General features: G+C 39.8%; 1 protein-coding gene across 1 annotated transcript in view; it reads left to right on the top strand.

Annotated features, from left to right (window-relative positions):
• slit3 (slit homolog 3 (Drosophila)) overlaps positions 1-21,479 on the top strand; it is a 162,489-nt gene that overhangs the window by 95,450 nt on the left and 45,560 nt on the right. Inside the window, exons 6-12 of the mRNA XM_026281176.1 lie at positions 2,771-2,842; positions 10,639-10,710; positions 12,568-12,731; positions 13,695-13,839; positions 16,467-16,538; positions 17,586-17,657; positions 18,627-18,698. Coding sequence (XP_026136961.1) covers positions 2,771-2,842; positions 10,639-10,710; positions 12,568-12,731; positions 13,695-13,839; positions 16,467-16,538; positions 17,586-17,657; positions 18,627-18,698 — 669 coding nt within the window. The remainder of the gene's footprint in view (positions 1-2,770; positions 2,843-10,638; positions 10,711-12,567; positions 12,732-13,694; positions 13,840-16,466; positions 16,539-17,585; positions 17,658-18,626; positions 18,699-21,479) is intronic.

A 21,479-nucleotide genomic window follows, 5' to 3' on the forward strand; every position in this document is an offset into this window, starting at 1 on the left:
ATAGATTCAGGGAGATGAAGCAAAAAATGAAGAGAGAAAGAGAAAAGAGACTAAATTATGAGATGAGGAGGAAGAGATGAGAGATAAAACTAGAAAAGATTACTTATGATTAGATGAAGTGATAAAGCAAGCAGAAAAGAGAAGAGACAAACTTGAGATGGAGACAATCCTAGAGGAGAAGATACAAAGTGAGATGAGAGAAGAGATGAGAAACTACCAGAGACTAAATGAGATGAGAAGAAGTGAGACAAGGCAGGAAGAGAAGAAATGAGATGAGACTCGGAAGAGAAGTGACGAAAAGAGACAAGACTGAATGAGATGAGTCGAATCAAAACCAGAAAAGACAAGAAGATGCGAGGCACTAGTGGTGTGATACAGACACAAATCCTCAAACCACACTTGATTTGCCGGCCATTAAAGGCCACATATTGAATGTCTGTTATGACTATAGACTGAGTATCATATTCATATTTAGCAGTTCTGATAAAGCATCATCCTGGCTGTACTGACGGACAGTTTTGAGTCGTTTGCTGTGTTAGCTATCGAGCGTGAATGAAATACGGCCATGCGGCTGCTGGTTAGCATCACTGACTCTGACAGATTAATAGTCTAGTAAAGGGAAGGAAGCCCCATATCTGTTTCTTTCTCTCGTTCACTCCAGATGGGACACTGGCAGGACGGGAGCTCTAAAGTGCCAATACGGCTTATGACTGAGATGATTAAAGGCCAATGTAATTAGAGCAGGAAAATTAAAACTGGGACTTTCATTACCCACCACTACCATGTCCCACCTCTCCGAACAATCACCAAACACGCAGATATTCCCACACACCGCACGCTCACATATGTACATTCAAGACAGCTATACGCCCTTGACTGTTCTCAGTATTACAATTGTTAAAAGTCTCTTGTGTGATCACAATGGCATCCTCTTGAGATCAACTTCATGTGTTCAAATACAGACAGCTCTAAAATCTGATTGGATGAGTTACATTTGAATTTAACAAATATAATGTGCCAAGTTACCACAATGTTACCACAAAGTTACCACAAAAACCACAATGTAACACAATGTCTGTTTGGCAAATTAAATACATTACTTGTTGTGGAATTTTCGATATTGTGATTATTGTTAACTGTAATAATTAGCTATGATGAAATTATTTTGGAGCAGGTTTGGTTTGGTAGAAAATCTACAAGGATTCAGTTTATGTATAGAAAAATGCATTGCTGTAGCTCAATGTCAGGGTAATGGGTTCAGATCGCAAGGAAAGCATGGACTGATTGAATGCAATGTTAGTTGCTTTGGATAAATGCATCTGCCAAATGCTTAAATGTAAATGTAAAAATAATAGTTCAAGGCACTTCTTGTGATATGAATTCTAAAAAGCCATTCTTTGAAAACATTTATATCGAAATATGTGCTTTGTGAAATAAAAAGACTGCGTCCCATGAATTTTTAGTGTAGCCTAAACAAATGAGCCAAACTTTTAATGAATTGTTCAGTTAAATCAGTTTGTCAAATCCTTTACTGAACTGAATTGATTAAAGTGGTTAATGAATCAACATAGATATCAAAAAGATATCAAAAAGAAGCAAGTTTTGTCTTAGTATCAGTGTGTGTAAATAAAAACACACTTGCTACAGTTTTTGTAACAAATGAATATATGTAGGTAGATATCATTTACAGTATATAATTGTTGTTGCCATGTTATAAAAGCACTGGCTTATTGTTTCATTCTCAAGGGAAGCATTTCTTTAAAGTCTTCTCTTTTTTTTGGATGAAAAATATCCATCGTACAAGACAAACATTTAACTTTTGCTCATGAAGGTTATTTAATTTTCACAGTGATGGTAATGCATCTGCAGTGGATGGCTGCCATATAGTCTGTCCCATCAGCAATTATGGAGACAGATGCATGTCTTTTAGAAAGAAGGGATGGAGTGAAAGACACGCCAGAGAAGCTCCGTTCTTCTTTATTATCCATCTCTAAAGACGCGAAGGCACCGTGTCTGTCACGGGTCAGATGTCACCGCAGCTCTGTTTGCTGAACAAATGACTTAAGGAAAGCGCTTAGATTCCTTGTTCTTTATTCAAGCCTCTTCCAAATCCATCTCAAAGAGGGAGGGGTGAATAGAGAGAGGGAGGGGTGGATGGCAAAGTCTGCAGATTAAAGTAGAAGCAAAAAGGAAGAAGTGCCCCTCACGTCTGCTCGTCCAGCGTCGTGACCCCAGCTGATTTACGAACCCCTTCCTTTAATGAAATTGTTTCTGTGACAGAGCCGGTAAAAGCTTGTAATGGATTGGCTGCTCTAATGTAATGAAATTACTCCCTTTTTGACTTCAAAAAAAAAAAAAGAAGATGGGGGTGGATGAGTGTGCTGGGTGTGTGGGGGGGGGGAGATAATGCAATTAATATTTACAGAGAACTGACAGACTGGGTGGGCTGTGCACTATAGCCAGCCTCCTGTTCTCTATCTCCCTCTCTCTCTCTCTTTTACCTCTCTTTGCCCCCACACTCAGCAGTGTGGCTAGAGAGAGAGAGAGAGGACGAGATAGGAGGAGGTTATAGCCAGACAGGCCACTTTTAGCCAGCTGGTCCTTTATCCTGACTGCGGTGAGGAGAGGAGAGTAGATATGAGTGTGTGTGTGTTAGTGTGTCTACCTCCCTCCCGCAGCCCCCACCTCTCCTCCTCCTCCTCCCTCTCTCCCCTCAGCCCCCACCCGCTCGTCTGCAGACCTGCCGCTGACTTCTGTCTCTCATCTGCAGGCAACTGGACAGCAACCACATCAGCTGCATCGAAGATGGAGCCTTCCGAGCCCTGCGCGATTTGGAGATACTGTGAGTCCCCCTCCCGCCTCCTCTGCGGGGTTCTCTCCTCTCTCTTCACCTCTGCTGTCCCTTCCTCTAACTCTGTCTGTGTGTTTCATGATTGCTTTCGAAGGACAAACTGTGTTGCGTTATGGACCTGTGGCGCATAGTCCGGTGTCACCCCGTCCGGTCCGACGCTGTGGCGTTTAGCATGCGATCGTCCGTGCAACAGCTAAAGTTGCTCGTTTGTCATCCTGTGCTGCATTGTTGCTGCTTGAAAAAGTGTCCTGACTTTTCCCGGGGTGCACCTTAGAGTTAAAAGCACAGCGTTTTTGGATTAGAACATCTTTAGATTTGCACTTCCTACTTTAAAATCAGGTGTTAGATGATCAGATCTCTGTTCTGCTGCCTGCTGGGAAGACTTCTTTTTTGGTTTAGTCACACGTTTCATAGTAAACGCTTTGATAGCAGAGAAGAGATTGTGTTTGTGAGTAAGTTAATTTTGGGTATCCCCTGGATTGTCCCGGAGAGTATGAGATGCTGGTATATGGAGGGGTGGGGGAATAACCGCCGCATCTCCATCAAGCCAATTGGCAGGGCGCTAAGTGCCAAACTCATCCTCCAAATGAGCGCCGCTCACTAGGGTCCCGGAGCCAAGCCACCCCCTCTATTAATTCTTGGCTCCATAGGACACAACAGCACAGCGTTACATCACTGTTAGCTAGAAATGAAGGTAGAATCAAAGAAGGAAAGATATGAATATATTCTGTGTCCTCTGTCCTCTCCTCATGACCAGAGCATAAAATGACCTTATAAAACAGGAGCTCGGGAGCTGGAAAGTGTTAGTAAGTCGGAAATCAATTTTCATTAATAATACAGAACCTCCCTAGATTCTGCCAAAGACCTTTGGGACCCCGGCGAGCCAAGGAGAGCAGCGGCACATGAATACACATCACTTTCCTGCTTATTGAGCCATCTCTCCACCCCTCTGGAGAGGCTGCAACACACAGGTCTGCCGATGACACTGTATCATGGCTAAATAACCCCATGCGCAACAGTCAAGCTTAAATCCATGTTCTCCAGTAGCAGTTTTAACATACAGCTGAACATTAAGGCTGTGCTACAGAGCCAGCTTGCGTGAATATGAAACCTCTAGGTAACTGATGGCAAAATTAAGGTTTAGGTGTAGGGATTTTGCCGCAGCTGTGAGTCTCAGTGTGAGGATGCTGATTGTACTGGATGTCTTATGACTAATCTTTCTGAATGGCACCAAAGCAGATGGAGAGCCATCTCTTGTATCGGCAAAGAGCACGGTGACTTAGTCTGATGTCATAATGGTGAAAGCAGGAGTAGTGGAGTTTTAAGGGTTCATTTATGTCCAGGAATTGTTGATTGTAGACGTCATTGACACATTCAACCGCATGCATTTTTGTGTATAAAACATGGGACTTCAGAGCAAGCGGGTGTGTTTTTTTTTCAAAGTAGATCAGTGTACTTTGACATCTGGAGTTATAGGTAAAATAACGAATGTTTAACATTTTAAAAATGTGATGTTAATGTGTGTTTTTAGCAGTTTCGGAGCACACTTGATGTGTAATTTAGGGGTCGTATTAAATGCATTGTTTGAGTGCCTTGTGTTAAGCATAACTCCAGAGGTCAACTGAATCTTTTAATGATCATTAAAAGGCCTAATAAAACTGATGGTGCATTGCGACATAATTGAGAGATTTGAGCATCCTTTCCCATCATTCACTTATGAGTTTTCGTGATCACTGTAAAATTTTGGTGATCTCCGTAAAAATCAACTAACAAAATTCCAAAGCGGGGAGCTATTTAAACACTTCCATCGGGTTTAGAGATGGAGATTAGACAGAGCGGTTCGTGGCTAACCCTCCTCCACAACTAAATGACTGCTGGTGATTTAACGCCTGCCAAACTACACAGAATTAATGATCGGCCCTTTCTGCTGATGAATTGTAATTTATATTTAACATAACTGTGCTAATGACTGAACTAATGACTTCAAAGCTATCTTGGACATTTTCTCACATAGGACGTGACTTGCATCCCAATGAGCTGAAGGAAGTGTGGTAGGCAGCAAATTGATGTGTTCTCCATCTGCAGAGCACCTAAACCTGCCTAACAAGGAGCACCCCTTGATTATTTTACATTTCATACTTAGTTTCTGCTTATGCTTCCTCTCATTTTTCATTCTGACACCAAATCAGGCCATATTGTCTTTCCATTCTTACTTAAAATGTAGATGGACTGCATGAACTGTGTATTATAAGGTGTCCACCTTATCTTTATTATATTCATGAACTATGAACGTTGGTAGCGCTTCTCATTTCTAATTTCATATATAATATAAATTCGATTCCATGTGGTGTAAGAATAACTGAATATTTTATTTTTTAAGGGTATTTGCCTGAAACAAAATTTTCATGCATACAATATACAGAACTTTTTTTTTTTTTTTTTTTTGGTTGAGCAGTTTTAAAAATAATGATTCCTTAACAAATTAATAAAGGTGAAATGAGAAATCGCAGTTTGAAAATAATAAATAAAGTGGATGTTTGGAAGGCATGGTCTAAGCATTTAAAAAACTGTACATTTTTAACATTTCTTATAGTAAGGAGAACAAAAAAATTAAAACTATACTTCAAAATATGTATATCCAGCATGAGTTTGGCCAGATATTCATAAAAGAAAAGAAAGAATGTCCAACTGATCAAGTATTCAAGTGGATTTATTTTTCAGTAGGGTTCTAGTAAGCACATTTCGTTCTGATGTAGGAGAACACAATGAAGAGACAATGAGGAATTCTCACACAGTTCAAATTTTGCTAAGTGCAATATATGTGCACTTGCTGTTTAAACACTTGGGTCTTTTGTGGAATCGCTCACAGATGTTATAATCATCCTTTAGGGCTATTTTATAAAATGTGGTTTAAATGTGAGAAGGGAATTCATAGTATTGTGAGAAAGAGCATTTTGGAAATTCCCCATATACCCCACTCAGCTTTGTCTATACCCAGCACTCTCGCAAGCGCTGGAGCCTCTGCATATTTTATAACCACTTTTGCACAGAAAATTCTGGCTCTGAATCAAATGTCAAATCATGTGAATTTTTTTGCCCCGCTGTGTCATTTTTTTATGAGCCGGAGAGTGCCGAGACATTTCCGTACATCTCCTGAAGGTGACTTTCCCTCCCACCATGCATTGATAAGAAGGCCCAAATTTTCACAATTCCCCCCAAACTTTTTTTTAAACGCTTGGCACAGACCTCTCTGGTCGAACTAAAGTGAATTTAGCAGGATATCATGGGGGGCGTGCCCCAAAGGGACGTCTTTGCGGTTTACCAGGCCTTGTCACTATGCACCATTGTATACTACACCCTGTTCTCCTTTTTGATTTCGTAGATGTGCTCGCTTAATTCATTTTTTTTTAATTTAAAGGGACTCACTTATAGTGCTATAGCATGCCACGAAATACCAACCAGGGTAAATCTGAGTATTTGCAATATGTTGTCAGATTAGACGCTGATTGTGTAAGAGAGCTTGAGGAGGTGGACTATTAATCCTGGTTACAAAATGCCATGCTGTCAGAACTTGGGAAAATGCTGAATGGAAGAAGCTATCACATTTCTGTGGTTACGTAGACGTCCTGGGATTGTATTGGGGGGCATTTGATTGAAACCTAAATGTATTACGAATGAAATACCGCGTATTTCATATGGGAGGTTTGAGAAATATAATTTTCTTATGGTTTGGCAGTTTTCTACCTTCATAATGTAATTTTCTCAAGGCAAGACCTTTTGAATGTTCCTCTTGGCAACGACAACCAAGAGCTTCATTCATTTTCGGCCCTTGCCACCCCATATTCTAATCATTTCTAACCCCTGTGCTCTCCTACAAAACATTAGCTCTTTTCAGATTTAACAATTGTCTTCTAGACTGATAGTTAGGTGCTGGCGGTCCCTCTTTGGGAACTCGAGAGCACAGATTCCCTTGAATCAGATATTCCATGCATCTTTAATTTCTAACATGGGTTGGCCTCCCTCCGGACAAATCAGTCGGTTTTCTGCAAGGCCTGATTGAAAGGTTGTCTTTAGTCAATAGATGAGTCTTTATGTGACAGACAACAGGCAGGCGGAGGGAGAAAGGGCAAGCTGATGGCTAAATGAGAGGATGGATTAGGGGAGTGTATGGGGAGAGAGCTGTCATTAGCTCACAAACAGCACTTTCAAGCACAGGAAATTGCCTTGCCACCAGACATGGCCCCATTGCGTTATCTTCATGTGGTCTACGCCAAAGCATGGGGAAATTGGGAGGGGGCGGGCTGGAAATTGTGCGTTTCAGCAGTCGGACCCTTGCGCACAATTAATCATTCGCTCCTGGATGGCCAAAGAGAGGAGGGAGGCCGACGGAACAGCTTAGATTCAATCTGCCCTCATTTGCGCTATAATGGCCTCATCAATGGCGGTGGAAGCGTGTCTGTTTTCACTGTAGTACCTGTTCCCTTCGCCTGTCCTCCCGTCCTCTGCACCATGAAGGGATGGAGAGATCTTTTTCTCTTTTCAGAGGAGTCAAATGGTAGGTTTATGCAGCCATTTTTTTGTGACAGATACTAAGCACTAGTGTTTCTTTTTTTTAATAAGCCCACACTTGGACTCAAACCACATGGATGGAATTATGCACGGCAGATCGTGTTATTTCTGTGTTTATCCTCACTGGGTTTATTTGAATTAGCGGAATAACATCTGATTGCGGCTTTGTGCTGTAGCTGAACTAAGCAAAACAATGGCAAAGATTTCCATCCTGCTCACATGAATTCCATCACACTGCAACAAGTGGAGTCTCGTAATGAAATTGCTCTCCATCTGGAGGCACTTTCCTCATTTGTTTTAACTTGAGGGCCCAATGCAGAGATGCCCGGTAAATGGTTGCTCGGATGGACGCTTGCATTGCAAACTCACTATTGTGCTGTAGGAGCGATAATAGTTTCCCATGGAGCCATGACAACATCACAGACGTGTTGGCTCACTCGAGTTTGCAAGAAAGTAAGTGAATGGTCATATGTAGACAAGGTTGTGTATATTCCCTACTTTCTAAAGGTAGGCCCTCTGCAAATGCACTTGATTTTACACCATATAAAATAGACTGAGAAGACAAAAAGTTGAGCAGAAAACCCTCAACCTTTACATTTTTATAAATGAACGCAAGTCTTTTTACCAAAGAGATTTAGAATAAGGGTCAGTTACCAGGACAGTTCTACTCTCTAAGGAAGAGTATTGACTTTCCTCAAGCCTGTCATGTCAAATAACCCGTCTTTGCCTCATGATTTCTCAGTTGTGCAAGTGAATGGCCCTAAGTCAGATGAGGGAGCACTTCACTTATTTCCCTTCAGCCCCCTGAATCCACCAAAACAACCTCACTCTTATTTCGAAATGTCCTGGCTCTGAAAACCCAGCCGTCTTTTAGGAGTGAAGTATCCAGAGACCCTCTCAAAGTCCCTCTAATGAGGGCCTGAAGAAACCCTAAGAGCACTCAAGACCCCACTATCAAGCTTTTTGTGACTGTGGGAAAGCTTTCTTGACATAGCCGAGAAAAGAAAAGGGAAGTGAAAAGAAAACGTGCCCTTCTGAGACGGTCTGAAGACTAAGCATTGTGTGCAATTAACAGCTGCCCGCTTTTATTGACGGCTGCATCAATATAACTTTAAATAAAATCATAACATTTTAAAGTCGCAGTATTTGTATTTGTCAGGATCCGGCATTGATTTAATTTAGTTTTGGCTTGGATGCACTTTCTCAGGAGACACGGTCCTTCCCTGCAGCAGTTGATTTTTCTTAAGACATTTTTGATTTATGGTCAACCACAAGGCGACACAGACGGAATGACTTAATATTGCCAGCGATGAAGACAAAGGAATTTTAAAGACTCAAGGTGATCTTCAGTTATATCAAGTGGCTTTAGCAAGAGCTGCTCATGCTGCGCTGTTATTTGCTGAGATCCCAGGCTGCAGCAGTGGGCGGCCCTCTGCAGTGCGGAAGGCTGGATAAAGGGAAGACTGACAGTCTTGCATAAGAAAGGGACTCTCCAATGGGCTCTTCTTTAAGACCCTTGGTCCGGTGCTCAATGTTTCTTGTAGCAAAGCTTAACTCATGCCAGAGAAGTTCATATTAGCAGGTGCAGCCTGACACCAAAGGTCGTCACTCTTGGCATGAACATGTCTGGTTTAAGCCGACTTAAAGTAACTGCGATGCCCTGTCCAGTTGCAGCTTTTTCAAAGTACGACTGCATGAGATTTATTTTCACCCAGAGCTTCTAATCCTGGAAACCGGATGGCTGAAATATGAATGAGCCAGAGAGCACTACCACAGCAAGCACAAGCTGTTCACTGCTGTGGATCCTATTCTCTCTTTAGCAATCCTTCTTCAGTTCTCAGTCCTGTTTTCTTCTTCTCTTACATGACCTAACTTTGGAGGATGCTCCCGAGGTATCGTGGATGGGAGATAGTCTTTCCTGAGCAAAGTGCAATTTCCCTTGGTGATGGTTTGATATAACAGGCTTTTACCAGGACTTTCTTCCCTCCAGCTTGCCCAAAGCTTCTTCTATTTACATCTCTATAGAGTGGTAGAGAACAGCAATGAAAGCTCTGAGCCGCGGTGGCCTTGACAAGAGGATCGCTTTCTGGTGCGGATTTGGTCAACTGCTTGCGAGGGTGATTCCTTCACCTTGTGTGTGTTTGATTTGTGTGGCATTTTCTGTGTGTCTATGTGTAGAATAACAATAATTTTCCATTCCAGTTACTGTAGTTAGTTTTCTTCTTTCCCTCACTCATAATAAAGTGTTCCACCACCGATCCGAGCCAAAATCAATATTCGGATATCATTTAAAGTCCCGCAAGAATGTTATATTTTAGAGAGATTAGTTTCCCTCTTATTTGTGCAGTTTTATAGTACCAAGAATTGTACTCGGGCTGGGAAATTTCCATTGGTCAGTATTGTAAATCTGTGTAAAATAGCCTGTTTGTGTTGAGACTAAATTACCTGGACTTAAAAAAAAAAGCAAGACCTGCAGCCGGTCTGATCAGTCAGTGGGCTCTGGGATTAATACCAAAATCGATGGGACTCTTTGTAACTTAAAACTACAGCGTGACACACAGTCATGGGTTCAGTTCCCCAAAAAAGTGCATAACCTGAATGCAATCTAATTCATTATCTTCCAAATCTACTAATGTAAATCATGGATGCACTGTACTCAAGAAGTACTGTTGCAGGTTTCATTAGAAGGAAAGGAACACTCCCGCCCAAACCAAGCTGTAAACTGAATTGGCGAAGTCAGAGAGATCAGCAGTTTTCCCTCACCAAGCAGGAACTATTAAAATCTTAAATTGAGAAATTCCAGACCCTCTTCCAAGAGGTGGAGGTACAGGAGGCTGTGTGTTCTACATGTGTGTGATAGGTTTGGGGTATATGGGGTGGGATGGATTGATAACAAGATTAGGTCAGCAAAGTAGTGCTAATCAGGACAGGAAGCAGAGAGATCTGCCATCCATAATTACAAGTGTGCACATCATCGATGATATCTTTCTTTTGCAGACCTTAACACATACTACTCCCTGTGACTACTTCTTATTTCAAAAAGTAATCTCACAATTACATTTATACTTTTTTACACTAAGGAAGCCGGTTTGCATGTGTATATTGTTCAGTGAATTCAGCAAAACACTTGTCTGCTCTTTCTTGTAAAATGTTATCTGGATTTACTAGCTGTCTGTTTACTAAGTTCTAATATTTTCTCTCTCTTCTTTTACTTGTAGCACTCTCAACAACAACAACATCACCCTCATCCCGCTGTCAAGCTTCAACCACATGCCCAAACTGCGGACACTGTAAGTACTGACGAGCTTCTTGTCCACTTCATGGTAATGAAATGCAATCTGATATTCATATATCTACATTCAGTGATGTTCATACTAAATCTTGACTCTTTTTGAAAGGATTTGCTGCCTGACTAGAGGCTCTGTGGTGACGCCGTGCCAGTTTTCAGCAGCTGTGGTCTGTTTGCAGGCAGACGTTGTTTTAGCTGAAGATATTGAGATGGTTTTCTTACACAAATCTTCTGCGCTTGCACTGTCAGGCCCAAACCACAATTGATATAAATAATAACACAGTCCCCAAACATCGTTCAAATGTGAACGACTGGCCTGCGATATTAACAGGACTCACAGAGATCCTATTGTTATTATTGAGTATGGTCGTTGTTCTCTGAGTTTTGGCTCTAATAGAGGGATAAATAAAGAAATATTTCAGGAGTAAATGCTAGTTTGATTTTGGGGCTTCTGGGAGTTTGAATCTCCATCTGAAACACAAGGCTTTAGGGTTATCGTCATTTCTTTTTCCATCTATCTCTCCACCTCTTTCCGTCACGGCGTTCTCTCTGGAGCCTGCGCTCGGAGTCATTCATAGCTCAATCTCCACAGCCGAGCGGTCTGGCCTCCCTCCCATCAGTCAGCCAGCCCCCTCACGCAGGATTGAATTTGCTGATGCTCGGATGGCCGTGCGCGTTGCTCCCTGGGCAGTATTGAATTATCCACAGCATGGCTTTGGTTGCTACCCAGTTCCTTTGGATTGAATTTTCTGTCTCTAATATCCCTGATATATCTGTATTGAATTTGTTGCTCGTAAAAACAACTTATTAAATCAAATTTTTTGAGATGCTGGTAATCCGTTTAGTAGGATGGTGGTTTGGCTGCAGGTTTCTGATGAAATAGTCCAGTTTGCCTCACCTTTCCCCAACCTTCTACAGACATACTATCTTTGTGCATTCAATTAGATCAAATGATATCACCACATGACGTTTGCCATTCAATAACTCAGACAAATGAAAAGCACTCCTACCGCTAGTCATTTTCCGTGCATGGTGGTCGATATGGTGTGTGTGCACGTGGAGCTGCCCCACTGTGCCCGTCCTCGGCTCATCCTGAGGCAGCCGAGGCTTCCTCTCCCCATGTCATCCATCTCTGTAATCCCACTCATCTGTAATTAATCCGCAAAGACAGGGGGCCAGATACTGGATTTGTAATGGGAAAAGCTCTATTAAAAGCATCGCCCCCTGCTGAAATTGTTAATGGCAGGTTTTTGTCCTCCTAACCAGATTGTGCCTGTTATTTCATTTACAGACAGTGTTGACTGGTATAGCTGTGCCTTTTGATTCGCTGACACCACTTTTTCTTTGAACCTTGCCTCTCGTACCCTTCGTGGAATGGCCCTTGAGAGATTTATATTACGGTGTTATTGGGAATTGTACCATTTGTTGAAGACCTTGATGAAATGAGTGTGCATGCTCTAGGGATTTGCAAGCGTTTACTGTAGTCTCCTCTGAGCTGTTACTATCATCCGTACAATAGAAGGACCCAGTCACACTCGCCTTGTCACTAATTCAGATGTGTTGTTCCGAGTCTGCATTATCCAAGCTTTATAGAGATTATCCATATGAATATTTACTCGATCTCAGCGGTGATTTCCTTCCTCCTTTGCATTTAAATGCCATATCACAGATGGAATATGACATTGAGTGTGTGGTAAACATTGCTCTTCTGATTCTGTCTTCAGAGAGCTCTGTTTCCCGACATTTCTCAGGGATCATCCACTCCAGCATTCATGCTAGACGTACAAACCTCCTCTGACCTTTATCCGATACTGTCTCACTATCTGTCCCTCATTATTCTCTCTCTCTCTCTCTCCAGTCGCCTGCACTCCAACAACCTGCACTGCGACTGCCACCTGTCCTGGCTCTCTGATTGGCTGCGGCAGAGGAGAGGGCTGGCCCCTTTCACACAGTGCATGGCCCCCGCCCATATGAGAGGTCTCAATGTTCCCGATGTTCAAAAGAGAGAATTTGTCTGCACAGGTATGACAGTGTTCACTTGCTCTGTCGATTACAGAAAAAATTAAATAAATATATTATTATTAAGCTTAATTTAGCATATTTTTTCAAGAAAATTAAGCTTGCTTTTAGTACTTTATTTGTTTGTTTGTTTATTAGTTTATGCATTTATTAATTAATTTATTTATTAATGCATTAAACAGACATTTATTTATGCATTTGACAATATTTACCCTAATGTTAATGACTAACAGACATTTGTTTATTTATTCATTTATACTATTACTATTTGTCATAAGAATAATATCACAGTGGAAAAATCTTAAAGCTCTGTACATAGGGTATTTACATAATTGTCTTCATTTAAATTACATATATATACATTTCTTTCTTTTTTTCTTTCTTTCTTTCTTTCTTTCCTTGTCCTACCAGTCTTTTTCTCAAATTTGTAATTAATTTACAAATGTTGGCTATTACACGTAAACACTTAGGGCATTTTAATTGTGTTGTTTTATAAAGCGACTCCATACATTCTATTTCTTAATGGACCTTTGGATTTCATTGGTGAAAAAGTTCACGTTCAGCTCTTGTTAATTAAGCCCCCTGTTCCTTACCCTCTGATTAATCAACTGATGAATATACTCCAACACAAACACAAAACACGCTGCAGGAAAAAAGCCTTTCTTAATTAAGCTGCAAAGCAAGACAATAAAACAACAGGGAGTCTGTCCTTGCTGATTATGTACTGTATTAAAAGCTTTTTTCACCCGTCTTCATTTATGCTGTTATTGGGACTAATATTCATTCACTTCTGCACAGAGGCGACATGACAGTTATAACTACTATCAGAAGGAATGCTATTCTGTTTGTATTTGACTCAAAATGCTGTTAATGTTCCCTGTGTTCTCCATTTTCTTTCTTGTGTCATTAAACCATGTTGGTTTTAGTCAGTGATCTGTTATTTCTCCATCTTTTTCTCCTCCCCAGGTCCTGCTCAGACGGAGCCAAGGTCATGTGCTCCCCAGGTGTCCATCTGCCCTGCCGCCTGCACCTGCAACAACAACATCATAGACTGCCGTAGAAAAGGCCTGACGGAGATTCCTGCCAACCTGCCTGAAGGAATTGTAGAAATGTATGGATTCCACTCAAAATCATTTCCCTTCTCTATTTGTGTAAAATCAGCCTGTGTGATAAGTACTTACCGCTGATGTCTCCTGTGCGGTGATCTGGCTTCTTCCATCTGTCATGAAACAAAGGCCATCAGCGGTGCGGTGTAGCACCCTCATTAACACCGTGCCGCAGTTGCAGATGTACAATTATTATTATTTTTTTTTCAGTTTAATGTGTTAAAAAGGTATTTGACACAATTAACAAAGCACTTGTTTTTTTCTGGCATCCTTTGGTACATTACAGTAGACTATATCAGCATGCACGATAAAACGCAAAAGAGATGTTATTAATTTGGTACTGTCACACTGTCTGTGAAGCAGAAGTGCATTAAGTTCTTTTTCGCCTTTAAAGTGAAACCTGCTGCAGTCCGTCACTGATGTTAATCAAAGAACTAAAGAAAAGATAAACCACTCACTGCACTTCGCTGATTGTAGCCTGATTAATCTATATTCAGTTTATAGTTTATGCATATGCAATTTAGTTACTTTTCAAAGCCTATTAAATGTTACAAATAATTTATTGTATTTTCTGGACTATAAGTCGCACCTGAGTATAAGTCGCATCAGTCCAAAAATACGTCATGATGAGGAAAAAAACATATATAAGTCGCACTGGACTATAAGTCGCATTTATTTAAAACCAAGAACCAAGAGAAAACATTAACGTATACAGACGCGAGATGGCATAGAGCGCCCTCTCGCGGCTGCAGATGGTAATGTTTTCTGTTGGTTAATTTCTCTTGGTTAATTTCTCTCGGTTCATGTCAAATTAATTTTGATAAATAAGTTGCACCTGACTATAAGTCGCAGGACCAGCCAAACTATGAAAAAAAAGTGTGACTTATAGTCCGGAAAATACGGTATTTCAATTTTACTGTAATGTTAAATGGCTATAATTGATAGCTAAAACTGAGGGGAAATGCAATTTCAGGTTCAGGTATATACAGGGACCAGTTGCATTATTGGTATCAATAATACTGGCCATCATTAATAATAGAATAAATAGTAAAAATATGCCATTAAACCATAAAATATATCAATAGCTGCAATTGAAATCGATTTGCAGCACTAGGGATGTTAAGAAAACGTCACTTTTTAGAATTTCCATTTTAAAATCATTTTGGAGGATATTCTCTAAAACCATAGTTGTCTTTGGATGTCTTTGATGACCGTAGCTTATTTTGTGCGATTCGGTTATATTTTTATGAGCAAGCCACAGTTTTTAAAGCAACCATTAGATTAATGCTGTTGTCAATGTTTCTGCCTATTAACTTTTTTATATGACCTTTGCTTCATTGTGCCGGGCATGTTAGCTTGCGTAATGCTAATGTTAGCATATTAACCTTAGCATTCTTATTAAAAAGCAATCAGATTAATGTAATTCATACAGTGCCACCGCTTAAAACATCTGACCTTGTTGTTGTTCCAACCACTTCTGTATTTGATGTCCTTCAAATGCAAGAGAACCTCTAAAAGGGGTTTTGTGGTATCCTCCAATAAAGAAGGACGTTTCGGTTGCACATGGGAAATTTGCAAGGCCAACATTTCCATTGTGCGCATAGGCTGGGACGTCGCATTTAATGATCACATAGCAGCGCAGCAGTGCGCTCACACACATGCATACTGTTACAAAGAAAACACTTAAGTTTTTCGATGGGTTTTGGCTCGTCTTGTCTCAAGCTGATTTAATGATCTCATGCTTTGGAGAACGTCCATATCGTCTTGGTCAGGGTATTTGGTATCCCTATTGATTCAGAGATCCTTGTTTGCACTGAAGAACAGGTAGGTAATTGCCCTGATATGTGCTGTTCCTCGCCATTGTTGTTATGTCAATAGTGTATGACCTTTCCATAATAAATGGATATGCAGGCTAGGACACATTAGTCCAACCGAGCCCATGGCCAAAAACAAATTGGGCTAATGAAATGATGTATAACCTGGAGCATGCAGAGAGCTGTGCTTATTTCTCAGGGACTTGTTTTCAATGCCATCCTTTCCCAGTGAGCCAAAACCCAAATTGAACACTCAGTGTATATGCTGCCGTAAAGCATTAGATGGCTTTCTCTGTAGACCTGCTGAAGGAGCCTCAAGTATCAGCCAGACTCTCAAAAGCACAAGGTTCTTCAGAGAAAGACTGTTTTGAGCACTTTAGCACCCTCGTTTCATCAAGAACATCTGATGCTCTCTTGCTCTATTGTTCTGTTTGCAATAAATAAAAAATAAAAAAATGGATTAGGTTATTCGGATCAGCATAATGTTTTTTTAAGCACAAGATAGTTACATAAAACGCTAAAGAACAAAGTTATTTGTGGAACTTAAAATCTAAAATTTTAACAATGATATTGTGCTTGTAAAACACGCCTCCACATGCTTTCAAACTCTGAAAAATGAAATCACCAGCAGATCTGTGTTGTGAGGGAAATAAATGTGATATGGTGCATGTACATTTGCGAGACACCTACAGGAATATTACATTGTTTTCTTTTCTCTGTCGTGCCATATTTGTTTCGTAAGTTTATTATATACAATTACTAGCGTAATGGAAAAGTCAGCGTTGTGTAACAAAACATATCCATCTGTTCCCATGTAGTCGTCTGGAGCAGAACATGATCAAGAGCATCCCAGCAGGAGCGTTTTCCACGTACAAGAAACTGAAGAGAATGTAAGAACTTCTTCACACAACAACACAGACTGATGATTTTACCATTTACACTATACCGATCAAAAGGTCGGTGTCAGACTGTATTCTTTTCATGAAAAAATCCTGGAAAAAATGCATTAGTGAAATATTTCTCAAGTAGCAAATCTGCATGTTAGAGTGAATTCTCAAGGATCATGTGACACTGAAGACTGGAGTAACGCTGCTGAAAATTCAGCTTTGCACCTCAGGAATAAATTACATTTTAAATATATTAAAATAGATAACAGGTATTTTAAACTGTAATAATATTTAACCATTTTACTGTTATCATGCAGTCTTGGTGTGCACAAGAGCTTTCTTTTAAAAAACTTACTGACCTTAAACTTTTGAACAATAGTGTTTAAATTCCTCTATTTTGACACATCAAGAAATATAAACACTTTCTTTTTATATGTTTCCAGCCTATGCATGAACTCTATACCTGCTGCAAGTGATCTCCTGTCAACCGCATTGAAAATATCGTAGAAAGGTTCATAACGCGCCGCAGTTTCTAGAGGCATGTCAGCCTGCACAAGAAAATCTATATTTTAGACACAAATTCAGATATTTATTCAGATCTTCTCACCTCTGCTTTGGCAGTGATGTCTTGATGTGCAGAGCTCAGTATTTTAAAGGATATACACAAACAAATCTGGGCTTCCTGAGAGAAACACACCAGAGGAAAAAAAAAACATGAATTCACAACCACTTCTCACCGAATCGTTCTAGAGTTTATTTCCACCCCAACAACTTACATGACAGAAGATTTGAAAGAATCAAGTCATTATGTGTTCACCCTCATGGTCCACTGCAGTCCAAGTCATGTGACAGCTTAATGTGAGAAGAAGTAAATGGTTTAAAGATTAGATGCTAATGATGATCACCATGCAGTTTCTTATGTTCTTTCTCCTCAGTATCGAGTTCGTTGGGTATTTATGGAGTATTGACGTCCTGTCAGATAAATGTGCAAACCATCCTCTGTTGTTGGTCTAACAGTCGGCCGTATTATCTCTATTTATGTCATTACAGAGACCTGAGCAAGAATCAGATATCCGAGATTGCAGAAGATGCGTTTAGTGGCCTGCGCTCGCTCACTTCACTGTAAGTGTTTTCCACACACACCTGCAAACATTCATACATCCTGAGCTGCATGCTAATTCATTTACAAAGATAATAGGCGTGCGTGAATGTAAACAGTCAGGTGAAAGGACAGGTGTCGAATAAATCAGCTGAGAGAGAGGAGACGAGACAGCGTACTGTCTGTCTGAGTGAGTTTGCTGACATCTGTGACTGCATGAACACAAGGGAGGACTTTCATTTAAATCACCTCAACAAGTCCGAGAGAGACAGAAGCCTCAGCGTGTGCATATTCATTTGGTCAGATCTATCTCTCTGCGTCCGGCCCACACAGCTGTACACTGCTCATTTACACATGCGGCGTGATTAAAGAGGCGCTGAGGGGTGCAAGATGGGCACAGAGGACACGCGAGATGACATAAACACACAACCACACGTTTGTTGAAGGAATGGTTCAGCTGGAAGTGAACTCATATAAACTCATTCTTTCTTCTGTGGACACAAAACTCATTTACTATGAATGGAGAACTTCAAAAGGACACAAAAAACACCATAAATTGTCATAAAAATAGTCATGCACTATATTTCGTGAAGCCATACAATAGCTTTGTTTCAGGAACAGACTGAAATTTAAGTCATTATTCACTGAAAACGTTGACAACTGCTCTAACTCTCGATGGCTTGTTGATAAGAGAGGTATTTATATCTAACTATTTATTAATTCAAAATCAATTACTTGTTTTCTGATTCAACAGCTTTCTCTTACAACATTATCAGTAACTTTTCTGACAGATTTCAGTCTGTTTCTTATATACAGCTACATTGTATCGTATGACTTCAGAGGACTAGTTTTATGTAGCACTTTCATGATTCTTTTATGATTTTGACCCCTCTAAGAAAAACACATCCACGCTTGATGTGTTGCATGTGGGCTATACACATGTGGGCTGATTCACTGCTCTCTATTTACATTGTATCTGTGTGTATCTCCAGGGTCCTGTATGGAAATAAAATCGCTGAGATCCCAAAGGGACTGTTTGATGGCCTGGTCTCCCTGCAGCTGCTGTGAGTGCTGCATTTATGGCTCAATAACCTTCAATGTCAAGAAGATAATGACTTCTGTGTATGTCAATGTTCAGTGGGGTCCGAGTTTTACTACAAGTGATTTTTCTTTTTACACTACCACTCAAAGAAATGAATTTATTCAGCAAGGATGCAATAAATTGATCAAAAGTGACAGCAAAGTCATTTAAAAGACATTTAAAATTAATTTGAAAAAATATATATTTAAAATAAATTCTGTTTGTAATTCTAAAACATGCATCATGATTTGCACACAAATATTAAGCAGCAAACTTGATAATAATAAATGTTTCTTGAGCAAATCTGCATATTAGAATGATTTCTGAAGGAGCATCTGACACTGAAATTGCATTTTCCAATAGAAAACCTATTAACTGAAATTGTAACAACATTACAAAATATAACTGTTTGTATTGTATTAAATGCAACCTTGGTGAACACAAGAAAAAAAATTATATTATAATAAATGTTAGATTTTATCTTAGTTTCTTAACAATTTTCTGAGAAAAAAAAAAGTTAAGAATATCTGTATTTGATTTTTTTTTTTACATTTGCTTTAATAACAATAGCACTTTTCTCTCTGCAAATGTGTGCAATGCCTGATTGTGCATGTCATCTAGCATGATTTGAGAATGCCTGATTATTTACCTAATTATTATTATGTTTTTAAGTTATTTTTGTTTTAGGAACCCATTGTATATATGTACAGAACAAATGTGTTTAGTATAAAAAATGGACTTGTTTGATTAGAGGAGGTAAAACATTTCTGCCTTTCCCCTCGTGAAAGGAAGAAAAGCACTAAAAGAAGTGAAAAGAGCATGTAGTGTTTTGACTGAAAGGAGCATCAAGTTTAATTCTCGTTTCCTCTGGGGGAACACTCTCGACATCATTAGCATGTAAATTGGTCTTGATTGCTAAACATGTCCCTCACACCTACTTATGTTTGTGTAGACATGGAGACATTGCTCTGACATCATTTCTGCATTTAATGGTCCAAATTAAGGTGAATCTGTCGGCTCTAATGGACCCGTTTCAGCTTATTCTAATACTTTGGGGAAATTCTGATGGCTTCCACTTTTCTTAACGTACACACCGCTGCCTCAGGCACAAAATAAGCTCACATCACCTGTTATTATGCTTCTAAAGCGCCATAGATTTACTGGAGCGGCCCGGCCCATGTTTTCACTGTCAGCTGCCATAATGACTCAAATTATCTGTGTTTTCAGCAATTAGAGTTCTTCATCCTTAATGGATTTTCTTAATAAGACCCTTTCAAAGGTACACCTCGGGGCATTCCAGCAATTTCGCAAAGCTATTCTGGTGTTTCTGTGTTTCTTTCTCTTGTTTATGGTTTTATTCACTCTAGTTTTTCTTCCTTTTCTGAGATACTCAAACCCAATTATTTCACCCTGTGAGAAGACTAACGATGCATGTGTTTGCTCCAAGACAAAACCTCATTACAGTGGCTTTCAGTAATTAAGCACATGACTGCTTTAGTCAATTGTCAGGCAGCATGAACGAGAGAGAAGTGTGTGACATGACAGGAGTGATGTGTGCAACTCAGGAGCTGAATACTCCAGCAGTTCATCGACAACACATTCACTCGGGTTTTGTTAAAATTAGTGATCTGTGAACCGAGTAAATTGCATCTATAGATCTGAATATGTTTCTGATACTTACGTCGAGTCACACAGCTTTGTGCACTTTTGTGGATCCCACACTGTGAATTTTATGTCCGGTGACATCAACGCACTGCTCGTGATTACTGATACAGCACAGATTACTGAATTTACTGCCACCATAACACACCCCACTAGAGGCTTTAAAGCAAAACATCAAATCATTCGGAGAGAGCAGCACTCTCCGCTCAGTCAAGCAAATTGAAAATAAAAAGTCCTTATTGTCTCTCAAGTCTTTCGCAAAGTACCCCTTAGGATACATGTGCTTGAAACAGACTGAGGAACCGCACTTAAAGATGCTTCTATATGGTGACTGATGCCACACAAACAGAGCACACTAACTACTGTAACTTCTGTTTAGACTTCTGTAATGCAATGTATAATCATTATTCATCAAGAACAGTATACATGAAACACTACAACAATAAAAGTATTTGCTTTGCTTTGCTTTGCTTTGTTTTGCTTGTTTTTGTTTTTGTTTTGCTTTGCTTTGCTTTGCTTTGCTTTGCTTTGCTTTGCTTTGTTTTGCTTGTTTTTGTTTTTGTTTTGCTTTGCTTTGCTTTGCTTTGCTTTGCTTTGCTTTGTTTTGTTTTGCTTTGCTTTGCTTTGTTTTGTTTTGCTTTGGTTGTTTTTGTTTTGTTTTGTATTTTATTTTAGCTCGCTTTGCTTGTTTTGTTTTGGCTCACTTTGCGTTGGTTTGCTTGTTTCGTGTTGCTTTACTTATTTTAGTTTTGCTTTGTTTTGCTGTGTTTTGCTTTGCATTGCATTGCATTGCTTTGCTTGTTTTGATTGGTTTGCTTTGCTTTGCTTTTTTTTGTTTTGTTTTGTATTTTATTTTGGCTCACTTTGCTCGTTTTGTTTTGGTTCACTTTGCATTGGTTTGCTTGTTTCGTGTTGCTTTACTTATTTTTGTTTAGTTTTGTCTGCTTTTCTTGCGTTTTGTTTTTGTTTAGCTTTTTGTTTCGTCTTTGCTTTGCTTTTAGTCCATCCTTTTTTTATTATATATATGTTTTATATTTTATTTTAAGAAAGCATAATTTTGACATTGTCAGTATTCAAGGTATTTTGGGGGGGGTTTTCCACT

Source organism: Carassius auratus, chromosome 14, assembly GCF_003368295.1.
Source record: "Carassius auratus strain Wakin chromosome 14, ASM336829v1, whole genome shotgun sequence".
NCBI classification, from domain to species: domain Eukaryota; kingdom Metazoa; phylum Chordata; class Actinopteri; order Cypriniformes; family Cyprinidae; genus Carassius; species Carassius auratus.